Source organism: Acipenser ruthenus, unplaced genomic scaffold (genome assembly GCF_902713425.1).
Source record: "Acipenser ruthenus unplaced genomic scaffold, fAciRut3.2 maternal haplotype, whole genome shotgun sequence".
In the NCBI taxonomy this organism is placed as follows: Eukaryota; Metazoa; Chordata; class Actinopteri; order Acipenseriformes; family Acipenseridae; genus Acipenser; species Acipenser ruthenus.
Window position 1 is genome coordinate 1 of NW_026708328.1, and position 14,840 is coordinate 14,840.

The 14,840-nt window shown below is 50.6% G+C and overlaps 2 protein-coding genes across 2 annotated transcripts; both read right to left on the minus strand.

Moving 5' to 3' along the window:
* Positions 1 to 270: 270 nt before the first annotated feature.
* On the minus strand, positions 271 to 1,068 carry LOC131731613 (polyamine-transporting ATPase 13A3; the record flags this gene model as incomplete). Its single annotated transcript, XM_059020850.1, is given in 1 exon segment — positions 271 to 1,068. A coding segment is annotated over 1 exon segment (87 nt), but the record flags the coding sequence as incomplete, so codon positions are not given.
* On the minus strand, positions 390 to 11,092 carry LOC117967959 (polyamine-transporting ATPase 13A3). Its single transcript, XM_059020849.1, is given in 17 exon segments — positions 390 to 421; positions 1,134 to 1,194; positions 2,240 to 2,374; positions 2,376 to 2,477; positions 3,093 to 3,230; positions 4,332 to 4,397; positions 4,400 to 4,516; positions 5,294 to 5,445; positions 5,530 to 5,602; positions 6,069 to 6,203; positions 6,474 to 6,543; positions 6,870 to 7,021; positions 7,803 to 7,982; positions 8,216 to 8,389; positions 8,786 to 8,873; positions 9,720 to 9,801; positions 10,908 to 11,092. Coding segments are annotated over 15 exon segments (1,638 nt in total). The 5' UTR covers positions 8,837 to 8,873; positions 9,720 to 9,801; positions 10,908 to 11,092.
* Between the last annotated feature and the right edge of the window lie 3,748 nt (positions 11,093 to 14,840).

The window sequence follows — 14,840 nt, forward strand, 5'->3', positions numbered from 1 at the left end:
TGTGAATTCAATGGCTAACGTTTCCATTAGAAGTCTTTCTCAGCATCTTCAGTGTGAATTCAATGACTGACGTTTCCACTGGAAGAAGGGAGGCGGGGTTAAAGGAGGGGGTGGGGTTAGGGGAGGAGGTGTGGTTAGCGAAGGGGGCAGGGTTAGTGGAAGGGGTGGGGTTATGGGAGGGACGGGGTTAGGGAGGAGGTGGGGTTAGCGGAGGGGCGGGGTTAGTGGAGGGGGGGTAGGGTTAGGAGAGGGGGCGGGGCTTGTTCTCACCCAGCCCGTCGCCTCAAACATCTTGAGGTCCAGGGGGTCCCCCGACAGGCGCCCCTCGATCCTGGTGAGGGAGTGACAGGCCGCCATGCCCGCCACAAAGTGAGAGGTGACGAGACTCGCTACTGCCACCTGCTGCTCCAGAGGAACGAACCTGGAGACGCAACGACAGCAACCCAGAGATCACATGACCCCGAAATCACATGACCTATGGTTATACTGTGCATCTACCATAGTGTAAACTGTCTTTACCAGACCTCTCTGTGCTTTACAATGCTTCCCTATGCTTTACCAGACCTCTCTGTGCTTTACAATGCTTCCCTATGCTTTACCAGACCTCTCTGTGCTTTACAATGCTTCCCTATGCTTTACCAGACCTCTCTGTGCTTTACAATGCTTCCCTATGCTTTACCAGACCTCTCTGTGCTTTACAATGCTTCCCTATGCTTTACCACACCTCTCTGTGCTTTACAATGCTTCCCTATGCTTTACCAGACCTCTCTGTGCTTTACAATGCTTCCCTATGCTTTACCAGACCTCTCTGTGCTTTACAATGCTTCCCTATGCTTTACCAGACCTCTCTGTGCTTTACAATGCTTCCCTATGTTTTACCACACCTCTCTGTGCTTTGACTGTGGGACACTTTTATAAGGGTTCGTTTACCCTGGTTTGTAATGAATGGAAGTGTATGGCACAGATCCTTGGGAAGTCAATATTAATCCAATTTTCTAACAAAACGATTCAGCAGCCTTCTCTAAACACCCCCCCCCCCTCTCTCTCTCTCTCTGCCCCCTCGCTCTCTCTCTGCCCCCTCGCTCTCTCTCTCCCCTCGCTCTCTCTCTCTCCCCTCGCTCTCTGTCTCTCACCTGTCTCCTCCACTCTTCTGAAGCCCCACACGTCCAGGCCGTCCTCGGTCAGGGTGCCCGTCTGCGGGAGAGACACACAGGACGGGTGAGAGCTGCTGGTTTATCAGGGTTCCTGCGTCGCTGTGTTGAGCTGCTGGAGACATGTGTAACACAGTCTGGAGCAGCCACCGTGTCTTTATAGAAGTGAGAGCCGGCGCCATCTAGTGTGTGTGTGTGTGTGTGTGTGTGTGTGTGTGTGTGTGTGTGTGTGTGTGTGTGGTCCGTCTGCCAGCCTCTGTCTCGCTCCGTCTGTCTGTCTGTCTGCCTGCCTGCCTCCCTCTCTCTCTCTCCCTCCTCCCCTCTCCCCTCTCCCCCTCCCCCCTCTCCTCTCCACCCCCCCCTCTCCTCTCCTCTCCACCCCCCCCTCTCCTCTCCTCTCCACCCCCCTCTCCCTCCCCCTCACCTTGTCGAAGCACACCAGGTTGATCTGCCCGCTCATGTTGATTCTCTGGGGGCGGGGTTATGAAGATGTCCCTCCCCTCTCCCCCTCCCCCCTCACCTTGTCGAAGCACACCAGGTTGATCTGCCTGCTCGTGTTGATTCTCTGGGGGGGGGCGGGTTGTGAAGATGCCCCTCCCCTCTCCCCCTCCCCCTCACCTTGTCGAAGCACACCAGGTTGATCTGCCCGCTCGTGTTGATTCTCTGGGGGTGGGTTGTGATGTTGCCCCTCCCCTCTCCTCCCCCTCACCTTGTCGAAGCACACCAGGTTGATCTGCCTGCTCGTGTTGATTCTCTGGGGGGGGGGCGGGTTGTGAAGATGCCCCTCCCCTCTCCCCCTCCCCCCTCACCTTGTCGAAGCACACCAGTTGATCTGCCCGCTCGTGTTGATTCTCTGGGGGTGGGTTGTGATGTTGCCCCCTCCCCGCTCCTCCCCCTCACCTTGTCGAAGCACACCAGGTTGATCTGCCTGCTCGTGTTGATTCTCTGGGGGCGGGTTGTGAAGATGCCCCTCCTCTCCTCCCTCCTCGCCCTCACCTTGTCGAAGCACACCAGGTTGATCTGCCCGCTCGTGTTGATTCTCTGGGGCGGGTTGTGAAGATGCCCCTCCCCTCTCCCCCCCCCCTCACCTTGTCGAAGCACACCAGGTTGATCTGCCCGCTCGTGTTGATTCTCTGGGGGCGGGTTGTGAAGATGCCCCTCTTCCTCAGGCGGTGCTGTGCGTACACGCCCCCAGCGGTCATGGCAGCCGGCAGGGCGGGGGGGGACCGCGATCGTGATGATGTCAAGAGCCTCCACGATGATGCGCCCCGGCGCTCTCCTGAGAGACGAGGCCAGACCGGACACGGGTTCAAGCACAGAGACACACTCCCTCCCTCCCTCCCTCCTCAATAAACAACACAGAACCGTTAGTGCATTCTCTGTCTGTCTGGATGTCCATTGAAGATCATTGAGGGTATAGTTAGCACACTGTGGTCCCATTCTACCAATGGCATCCCATTGCAGCTGCCCTATACTTGTGCTACCATCGCCCCTCAGTATAATACAGAACCATTATTGCATTGCCATTGAAGATCATTGAGGGCATAGTTAGCACACTGTGGTCCCATTCTACCAATGGCATCCCATTGCAGCTGCCCTATACTTGTGCTACCATCGCCCCTCAGTATAATACAGAACCATTATTGCATTGCCATTGAAGATCATTGAGGGCATAGTTAGCACACTGTGGTCCCGTTCTACCAATGGCATCCCATTGTATCAGCCCTATACTTGTGCTACCATCGCCCCTCAGTATAATACATACCTGTAAATGCACTGTCATTGTAGAGCCACTGTCTGCATTGCTGGCTATGGCAGCCTTGTGCTATACCTGTGCCATAATATAGACCCATTATTGCATTGCATTGTAGCATCCTCTCTCTCCCATCTCTCCCCTCCCCATCCTCCCCCCTCTCTTACCCCCTGCAGGGTGGCGCTCACGATGCTGTACGCCATGCCCAGCCCGGCCACGCCCACCAGGCACAGCAGGAATCGGGAGGCGTCGCGATGCAGCCGGAAATCAGAGGGTTTGGGGTACAGGATTGAACTGACCAGACCCCCCCTTCGAGGAGGAGAAACCTGGGGGGAGAGAGAGGAGGGGTGAGAGAGGGAGAGGGGGGGGAGGGAGAGAGAGGAGGGAGAGGGAGAGAGAGGAGGGGTGAGAGAGAGGGGGGAGAGGGGAGGGAGAGGGAGGAGGAGTGAGAGAGAGAGAGAGAGAGAGAGAGAGAGAGGGGAGAGAGAGGGGAGAGGGGGGAGGGAGAGAGAGGAGGGGTGTGAGAGAGGGAGAGGGGGGGAGGGAGAGCGGGGAGGGAGAGGGGGGAGAGGGAGAGAGAGGAGGGGTGAGAGAGATAGAGGGGGGAGAGAGAGGAGGGGTGAGAGAGAGGGGAGGAGGAGGGGGTGAGAGAGAGGGGGGAGAGGGAGAGAGAGGAGGGGTGTGAGAGAGGGAGAGGGGGGGAGGGAGAGCGGGGAGGGAGAGGGGGGAGAGGGAGAGAGGGAGAGGGAGAGGGAGAGGGGAGGGAGAGGGAGGAGGAGTGAGAGAGAGAGAGAGGGGGAGAGGGAGAGAGAGAGGAGGAGGGGGAGAGGGAGAGGGGGAGAGGAGGGGGAGAGAGAGGAGAGGAGGGGTGAGAGAGGGAGAGGGGGGAGGGAGAGCGGGAGGGAGAGGGGGGAGAGGGAGAGAGAGGAGGGGTGAGAGAGAGAGAGGAGAGGAGAGAGGAGAGGAGAGGAGAGAGCGGAGAGGGGAGGGGAGGAGACGAGAGGAGAGGAGAGGAGAGGAGAGGGGGGGAGGAGAGTGTGAGAGAGAGAGAGAGAGAGAGAGAGAGAGAGGGAGAGAGGGAGGAGAGGGAGGAGGAGTGAGAGAGAGAGAGGGGGAGAGGGAGGAGAGGAGGGGTGAGAGAGGGAGAGGGGGGAGTGGGGGTGAGAGAGAGGGGGGAGAGGGAGAGGGGGGGAGAAAGGGAGGGGGGAGAAAGGGAGAGAGAGAGGGGGAGAGGGAGAGAGAGAGAGAGGGGGAGGAGAGAGAGAGAGAGAGAGGGGGGAGAGGGAGAGGAGGGGTGGGAGAGGGAGAGAGAGGGGGAGGAGAGGGGGTGAGAGAGAGGGGGGAGAGGGAGAGGGGGGGTGAGAGAGGGAGAGAGGGGGGAGAGGAGAAAGGGAGAGGGTGAGGGTGAGAAAGAGCGACACACACACACCTGTGCGGATCACCACCGCTCTCACGTGTTCTCCGCTGTAGTAGCGCGTCTGGATCACGCGGGGTGCCCACAGAACAGCGTGTGCCGCTTGTGCTCCTCCGGGTCGTAGAACTCCTCCTGGACCGAACCACTCTCCTCCCCCCGCGGGGGGGCCGGCAGCTGGGTCTTCATCACAGGAACGCTCTCCCTGCACAGAAACAGCAATGGAACAGTCCATCAGACCAGCGTGGGCTCCAGTGCCTTCATCAGCGTTATTGAAACTAAACTGAGTCAAGCAGACCAGCGTTTGGGCTCCAGTGCCTTCATCAGTGTTATTGAAACTAAACTGAGTCAAGCAGACCAGCGTTTGGGCTCCAGTGCCTTCATCAGCGTTATTGAAACTAAACTGAGTCAAGCAGACCAGCGTTTGGGCTCTAGTGCCTTCATCAGCGTTATTGAAACTAAACTGAGTCAAGCAGACCAGCGTTTGGGCTCCAGTGCCTTCATCAGTGTTATTGAAACTAAACTGAGTCAAGCAGACCAGCGTTTGGGCTCCAGTGCCTTCATCAGTGTTATTGAAACTAAACTGAGTCAAGCAGACCAGCGTTTGGGCTCCAGTGCCTTCATCAGCGTTATTGAAACTAAACTGAGTCAAGCAGACCAGCGTTTGGGCTCCAGTGCCTTCATCAGTGTTATTGAAACTAAACTGAGTCAAGCAGACCAGCGTTTGGGCTCCAGTGCCTTCATCAGTGTTATTGAAACTAAACTGAGTCAAGCAGACCAGCGTTTGGGCTCCAGTGCCTTCATCAGTGTTATTGAAACTAAACTGAGTCGAGCAGACCAGCGTTTGGGCTCTAGTGCCTTCATCAGCGTTATTGAAACTAAACTGAGTCAAGCAGACCAGCGTTTGGGCTCTAGTGCCTTCATCAGTGTTACTGAAACTAGAAGAGACCGAGTCACGCAGAGCAGCGTTACTCGTACTGGTTTGGTCCCAGTCTCACCAGTCAGCATGCTCTCGTTGACGATGCAGCTCCCACTGAGCAGGGCCGCGTCGCAGGGCATGATCATCCCATTGGCTGGGATCACGATGACATCACCAGGAACCAAATCAGTGGACAGGATCTCCTCCGTGTCTATTGGACGAAACGAGAAGCCAGTTAGAGACAGAGACAGACAGACACAGACAGACAGACAGGGAGACAGACACTCAGACTGACCTGTCTTTCCTCGGTACACAGAGCAGCGCACCACATTGTGAGCGGCCACCATGTCATGAAGCAGAACGGATTGCTGAGGAACAGAGAGGAGGAGAGGAGGAGAGGAGGAGAGGAGGGGTGAGAAACACTGAGAGTGTGATAGAGGTCTGACACACACACACACACACACAAAGAGACAAACACACACACACACACACACACACACAAAGACAGACACACACAGACAGACACACACAGACACACTCACACAGACACACTCACACACGAGACAGACAAGACAGACACACACACACAAATAGACAGACAGCAGACACACACACACAAACACAGACACACAAACAGACACAGAAACACACACGCACAGACACTCACACACACACAGAGACAGACAGACACACACACACCCACCACAAAGAAACACACACACACTGAGAGACACACACACAGCACCACAGAGAAACACACACACACACACAGACAAACAGACAGACAGACAGACTGACAGACACACAGACTGACAGACAGACAGCCAGACTGACCCGTCGCACAGTGTAGAGAGAGGCGCACACCGACAGCACTGACATGAAGAGGATGGCAGAGGCGTAGTAATAATAATCATCGAGGGACCAGAGAACCACACTGAACACCTGGAATATATAGAAGGGGTTCAGAACCTGGAGAGAGAGGGAGAGACACGGGATTAACACAGAAGACACTGAGAGAGACTTCTAATGGAAACGTTAGCCATTGAATTTACACTGAAGACACTGAGAAAGACTTCTAGTGGAAACGTTAGTCATTGAATTCACACTGAAGACACTGAGAAAGACTTCTAGTGGAAACGTTAGCCACTGAATTTACACTGAAGACGCTGAGAAAGACTTCTAGTGTTGGTGTGTGTTTGGGGGTGCAGTGTGTGTTTGGGGGTGCACTCATCTCCTTACCTCCTTGATCAGGAGTTTAGGGATTGAAGGCACTTCAACATCGATCTCATTGGCTCCGTAGAACAGCTTGCTGGAGAAATAAACAGGAAAAGGTATTCCCTCCAGAACCTGCATCGACTGAGACACACACACACACACACACACACGCACCCCCCCCCACACACAGACACACACACACACACTGAGACACACACGCACACACACACACGCACACGCACACACGCACGCACCCCCCCCACACACACGCACGCACCCCCCCCACACACACACATACACACTGAGACACACACACACACACACACACACTGAGACACACACGCACACACACACACTCACGCACACACAGACAGACAGACAGACACACACAGACAGACACAGACAGACAGACAGACAGACCGGTATCGCTGTGTTTCGAGGCTCAGCCCAGCGCTGTGCTGGCTGGAGAGGGCAGACAGGGGGACCCCACTATCCAGACCACGCAGCCGCCAGAAATGATCCAGCTTGGGGCTCCAGAGGTAACGCACTGTGTGGTGCTGGAAAAACCTCACCTGAGTAGAGAGAGAGCGGAGAGGAGAGAGGAGAGGAGAGGAGAGGAGACAGCGGAGAGGGGAGAGGAGAGGAGAGAGGGGAGAGGAGAGAGGAGAGGAGAGGAGAGAGAGGAGAGGAGAGAGGAGAGGAGAGAGCGGAGAGGGGAGAGGAGAGGAGAGAGAGGAGAGAGGAGAGGAGAGAGGAGAGGAGAGAGCGGAGAGGGGAGAGGAGAGGAGAGAACGGAGAGGGGAGAGGAGAGGAGAGAGCGGAGAGGGGAGAGGAGAGGAGAGAACGGAGAGGGGAGAGGAGAGGAGAGAGCGGAGAGGGGAGAGGAGAGGAGAGAGGAGAGGAGAGGGGAGAGGAGAGGAGAGGAGAGGAGAGAGGAGAGAGAGGAGAGAGGAGAGGGGAGGAGAGAGGAGAGGAGAGGAGAGAGAGGAGAGAGGAGAGGAGAGGGGAGGAGAGAGGAGAGGAGAGGAGAGAGGGGAGAGGAGAGGAGAGGAGAGAGGAGAGAGGAGAGAGGAGAGAGGAGAGAGGGGAGAGGAGAGGAGAGGAGAGAGGGGAGAGGAGAGGAGAGGAGAGAGGAGAGAGGAGAGAGGGGAGAGGAGAGGAGAGAGCAGAGAGGAGAGAGGAGAGAGGGGAGCGATTTCATTATTTATGAAATATTTGTTTAAAAATAACAAGTTTTATAACCTTGTGGGGACTTTTCTGACTCACACAGACAGACAGACAGACAGACAGACAAACAGACAGACAGGACGCACTGAGACACACGCTCACACACCCACACTCGCTCTCTCTCACCTCACAGTTCTGAGGTGGGCGTGTCTTGGGCAGTAGCCCCTCCTCGCAGTCCCTGCCCTCCGGCCCCTCCCCCTCAGCCTCTCCAGCAGGCTCCGCCCCTTTCTGCGGGGTCCCCAGGGGGTCACTGCCAGGGGCCAGCAGAGTGTGAACCTGAACCCGAAACCAGGACCCGAACTCATCCTGCAAAACAAAACACACTGACCAGAACCACACTGGACACCAGCGCTCGCTGACCAGAACCACACTTTTGTCCAGAGCTACAGAGAGACAGACAGAGAGAGAGAGAGAGAGAGAGAGAGAGACAGACAGACAGACAGACAGACAGACAGACAGACAGACAGACAGACAGACAGGGAGACAGGGAGACAGACAGACAGACAGACGGCTGTATATTTACACACGACTCTACTCACCGTGGTTCTGAGCAGTAGAACCCGGGCCTGGCTCAGCGGTACCGGCCGGCAGGTCCAGCGCACGCTCCACTCCGGCACCCAGAACAGAACCAGCAGCAGGAACCCCCCTGAGCACAGCGCCCCCAAGAGGAGGAGCAGGAGCCTGCAGCGGCAGGGCAGGAACCCCCACACCTCCTACAGGAAGGGGAGGGAGGGGGAGAGGGAGAGGGGAGGAGAGAGAGGGGAGGGGAGGAGAGAGAGAGGAGAGAGAGAGAGGGGAGGGGGGGAGAGGGAGAGGAGAGAGAGAGAGGGGAGGGGAGAGGAGAAAGGGGGAGAGGGAGATGGGAGGAGAAAGAGAGGGGTGGGGTGAGAGAGGGGAGGGGAGGAGAGAGAGGGGAGGGGAGAGAGAGGGGAGGGGAGGAGAGAGAGGGGAGGGGGAGAGAGGGGAGGGGAGGAGAGAGAGGGAAGAGAGGGTAGGAGAGAGGGGAGGGGGAGGGGAGAGAGGGTGGGGACAGAGAAGAGCATTGAATCATATTATTAATAATAATAATAATAATTATTATAATAATAATGAGAAGACGTCTCTCTCACCATCTCATCCTCTTCCCCTCGGTTGATGTATTTGGTCTGCGTTCTCTCCATCTCTCCTTCCTGTGAACCTCCCTCCTGCTCCACAACCCTGAGAGACAGAGTGAGAGAGAGGAGAGAGGGGAGGGAGAGAGAGAGAGAGGGGAGAGAGAGAGAGAGAGAGAGGGGAGAGGGAGAGAGAGAGAGGGGAGAGGGAGAGACACACACACACACACACAGAATAAAAAATGAATTAATATCATTAATTAGTCACACACAATCCACTCAGATATTACCCAGGACAGTAAACTGATACCAAAACCAACAGTAACACTGAAAGACGCTCTGCAATTCTAAACATGTCGACTCCAAGTCTTTCTCAATGTCCTCATTTTACACCATGTATCAGCGTCAGGGGAGAAATACCCAATACCAAACCAATACCTGATCAATACCTGATCAATACATCAGCAATACTTAGTATTACTCTGGTAAAGCATAGGGAAGCATTGTAAAGCACAGAGAGGTCTGGTAAAGCATAGGGAAGCATTGTAAAGCACAGAGAGGTCTGGTAAAGCATAGGGAAGCATTGTAAAGCACAGAGAGGTCTGGTAAAGCATAGGGAAGCATTGTAAAGCACAGAGAGGTGTGGTAAAGCATAGGGAAGCATTGTAAAGCACAGAGAGGTGTGGTAAAGCATAGGGAAGCATTGTAAAGCACAGAGAGGTGTGGTAAAGCATAGGGAAGCATTGTAAAGCACAGAGAGGTCTGGTAAAGCATAGGGAAGCATTGTAAAGCACAGAGAGGTGTGGTAAAGCATAGGGAAGCATTGTAAAGCACAGAGAGGTGTGGTAAAGCATAGGGAAGCATTGTAAAGCACAGAGAGGTCTGGTAAAGCATAGGGAAGCATTGTAAAGCACAGAGAGGTGTGGTCAAGCAGTGGTCAGTGGTCACTCACCGCGATGGGGGTCACAATGTCAGCTGAAAGGACCTCGATCCACCGCCCACACCCTCCTCAAACTGGACAGTCTGCTGAGCAACTGGGGGGTGAGGGGGCAACAGAGTCACAAAGAGGGCAGAAACTGGAGTCACCCTTCTAAAGGTTTCCCTGAGCTTGTTACCTAGACACACACTTGGGCAGATCAAGCTGGTAGTAAAACCTGGACTGGGTGACACTGCTGTGCAACAGGAGTCTTATTCCCCTCCCTGATGTGTGTCTGTGTGTGTGTGTTTATAGGGGTGGAGATAAGACTCCTATTGCATAGCAGTTTCACCCACTCCAGGTTTTAATACAAGCTTGAAACTCACAGTGAAACCAGGAACGGATTAAAACCGTTATGCAACGGGAGTCTGATTAATTAATAATAATAATCTGTATTATTATCATTATTATTATTAGTAGTAGTAGTATTAGTATTATTCTAAACTCTCTGTGTCATTATCCTCTGGGTAAAACCTATTTTAGTAATGCCTACAGCCCTTGGAACTTGAATTACTGTGCTGAAATATACACAGTGTGAGTCAATGCAACTGACCCAGAAACATTACCAGGACGGGGGAATACAAGAGTGTGCTAGACATGGCAGGTCCCCGTCCCCCCCCGCGACTCTCCGTTTGTTGTCTTTATTAATATTAATTATTAAGCCGAATGAAGTTGCAGTGACTGGCTGGCTGACTCTGCAGTTTCAGACTGACCAATCACAACCTGACCTTTACAGACCATTAGCCAGAGCGCGTCACTGGAACTGACTGTGACGTCAGCGGCAGCCTGCCTGTAAATATATACCCAAACATACAAACATACAAACATACAAACATACATACATACAAACATACATACATACATACATACAAACATACATACAGATATAAACCGCTGGATACTTTCGATGTATCAGGGCTGAGCGACAGGAGCTATATTTACTTCATCACAGTAACTAACGGACCAGCTTATTATCTTATTGATAAATAATACCTATTTTTTGATAATAAAAATCAGTATTATAGTACTTTGCTATCAAATTTGCTTTAATCAAAAAGATACATGCACATTTAGAGTGTTTGCTTTCTGACCACAGTGTGTGTCTATGTATATATATATATATATAATACAAAATGAATTACATGTAAAATCCACGCTTCTTACCCGAGTCTGGATCAACATATCATACTCTCCTGATTATCCCGGTATAAAAGCTTCGGCAAAAAAAAAATGCGGCTTTCGAGTCCCCCAAAACCCCCTTTATGGTCGGATGAATTGCACAGAAAGGTCGCCTCGTTCTCTGTTAGTGAAGCTGCCTGCCCTGTGGAGGTGTGTCTGCCTGTCTCTCTAACACACGCCCCCTCGCAACGTCACCCACGTCACGGAACCTGGGAGAAGGGCACCACGGGAAATGTAGTTTATTAGTATCAGGAATTGTAGTGCAAGCGGTCTCATCCGCTTGTATTGAAAAAATAAAACCTGATTATTATTATTATTATTATTATTAGGATTTAAAACACCTACTTAAAATGTAATATATACGTTTTTCTATTTGTGTAAATAACTTATATAATTTATTCTCATAAAATAAGAATAAATATATATGTATATATTTTTTTTTAGTGCTGACAGCATTTTTAAAAAACGTGTTTACAGTTCAAACAACGTCCCTAGAAATACAATGAAACACGACACGCACACAATCAGTAAATAGTTATTTATTAGTTTGTTTCTTTTTTTTTACATTTTATTTATACATAAACTTTATACATTTAATATACTTTTATATTATTTAGTAAAAAAAAAAAAAAAACCTTGTTTTTTATTACCAAAAAGTTAGCAACATTTTCGTGTTTTTTTTTAAAAAAAAATTCCCCGCAATATTGCCGTGATCTGTACCGTGTAATAATAATAATAATAATAATAATAATAATAATAATAATAATATATATTTTTTTAAAATTGCACATACTTTTAAATAGCTTTACCCTATATAAAAACGCAGTACCGATCTCTTGTGGCAGCACAGAGTCACTCTGACACAATCCTGGATCACAACCCCATTATAATGTACATAGAAACCAGACCAGGTATTAAGAGGCTTCTCCCATAGCATAACACACCTCTCTGTGCTTTACAATGCTTCCCTATGCTTTACCACACCTCTCTGTGCTTTACAATGCTTCCCTATGCTTTACCACACCTCTCTGTGCTTTACAATGCTTCCCTATGCTTTACCAGACCTCTCTGTGCTTTACAATGCTTCCCTATGCTTTACCAGACCTCTCTGTGCTTTACAATGCTTCCCTATGCTTTACCACACCTCTCTGTGCTTTACAATGCTTCCCTATGCTTTACCAGACCTCTCTGTGCTTTACAATGCTTCCCTATGCTTTACCAGACCTCTCTGTGCTTTACAATGCTTCCCTATGCTTTACCAGACCTCTCTGTGCTTTACAATGCTTCCCTATGCTTTACCAGACCTCTCTGTGCTTTACAATGCTTCCATATGCTTTACCACACCTCTCTGTGCTTTACAATGCTTCCCTATGCTTTACCAGACCTCTCTGTGCTTTACAATGCTTCCCTATGCTTTACCACACCTCTCTGTGCTTTACATGCATGTATTTTGCTCTTGTAATGTTGGGAGTGGTGCAGCACAGTTCAAATCGACCGTGGTTCTGTCTAACAAACACACGGCATTATCTTGCAATGGAGTTTTAAAATGCATCACATTAATTAATAAGAAATACATCCTTACTATGATGATGATTATTATTATTATTATTATTATTATTATTATTATTATTATTATTATTATTATTATTATTATTATTGTCATTTAGCAGACGCTTTTATCCAAAGCGACTTACAGAGACTAGGAGGGTGAACTCTGCATCATCAACAACTGCTGTTGCTGCTGCAGAGTCACTTCCAATAGGAGCTCGTTTGTTTGACGTCTCATCCGAAGGACGGAGCACAAGGAGGTGAAGTGACTTGCTCAGGGTCACACACACACACACACACACACACACACAGACACACACACACACGCACACACACACGCACGCACGCACGCACGCACGCACACACAGGGAGTCAGTGGCTGAGCCGGGATTTGAACCGCCTGGTATAAAAATGTTTTAATAGCATGTTTAAAACATTCAATGCATCGTTCCCTCGGACCAAAAAGAGTGACCATTTAGTTAATAATAATAATAATAATAATAATAATAATAATAATAATAATAATAATAATAGACAGGGCTGCTGATAATCGCACTCTCAGACTGTCCGTTCACAGCCCCCGGGTGAGAGGAAAAGTCTCTTGCGATCGCCACGGATTGGCAGTTGTAAAGGTGAGGGAAGGACAGGTTTTGTGGTTCTGAAATCAAACACGTTACCGAACGGATTCACTTAATCCCGGCTTCATTATGACATGAGGTATCAATTTTAAGCTGCACGGCTTTCGGACGCGTCGCACATTATTCGCTAGCACAGTTACAATCAGGCAAAACCTTTTCACAAAATACCATTTCATTGATACATTAATATATATAATTGTGTCGCACTGGCAAAATGAACAGTCGCAGGTTGTTCTAGGTCCCTGCCTGCTGTATGAGCTCCCCAAATCCGGCTTCACAATCACGTTCCGCGCCCCCCAACCCCTCACACCCCCTTACTACTCCCTTCAAAATCCTATAGTATGAAATCCTGTTGTAGTTCATCGCTGTGTCCAGCAGGGGGCGCCAAAACCCCTCCACTCAGTCAGTTCTTTGTTTTAATCCGGCAGGAGATTTCCTTGGTAAGATTTTAGCTTGGCAGTAGATTTTTCAAGGTGATGGGGGACTGGGACGCGGGGCAGGCAGGGTGGGGGGGGGGGGGGTAAAGTGCGTGTGTGGGGGGAGGAAGGGAAGGGTTGGTAGATTTTGGGTGGGTGGGGGGGGAGGAAGGTAGTGAGGTCTGTCTCAAACCAAGGGTGCCGTGCTGCTGCTGCTGCTGCTGCTGTCAATGTTATGATTATTATTATTGTTATTATTATTATTATTATTATTATTACTGGTCGTGTTCCCGTTACTCTTGGGGCTGTCTCTGGGGGTCTCGGCCCCCCTCTCTCCCCGCAGTTGGTTCAGCTGCTCTGGGGAGGCGATGGTGGATCCTCTCTCTCCCTGCAGTTGGTTCAGCTGCTCTGGGGAGGCGATGGTGGATCCTCTCTCTCCCTGCAGTTGGTTCAGCTGCTCTGGGGAGGCGATGGTGGATCCTCTCTCTCCCTGCAGTTGGTTCAGCTGCTCTGGGGAGGCGATGGTGGATCCTCTCTCTCCCCGCAGTTGGTTCAGCTGCTCTGGGGAGGCGATGGTGGATCCTCTCTCTCCCTGCAGTTGGTTCAGCTGCTCTGGGGAGGCGATGGTGGATCCTCTCTCTCCCTGCAGTTGGTTCAGCTTATTATCATTATTATTAGTAGTAGTAGTATTAGTATTATTCTAAACTCTCTGTGTCATTATCCTCTGGGTAAAACCTATTTTAGTAATGCCTGCAGCCCTTGGAACTTGAATTACTGTGCTGAAATATACACAGTGTGAGAGTCAATGCAACTGACCCAGAAACATTACCAGGACGGGGGAATACAAGAGTGTGCTAGACATGGCAGGTCCCCCCCCCCCGCGACTCTCCGTTTGTTGTCTTTATTAATATTAATTATTAAGCCGAATGAAGTTGCAGTGACTGGCTGGCTGACTCTGCAGTTTCAGACTGACCAATCACAACATGACCTTTACAGACCATTAGCCAGAGCGCGTCACTGGAACTGACTGTGACGTCAGCGGCAGCCTGCCTGTAATTATATACCCAAACATACAAACATACATACATACATACATACATACAAACATACATACATACATACATACAAACAAACATACATACATGCAAACATACATACATACATACATACATACAGATATAAACCGCTGGATACTTTCGATGTATCAGGGCTGAGCGACAGGAGCTATATTTACTTCATCACAGTAACTAACGGACCAGCTTATTTTCTTATTGATAAATAATACCTATTTTTTGATAATAAAAATCAGTATTATA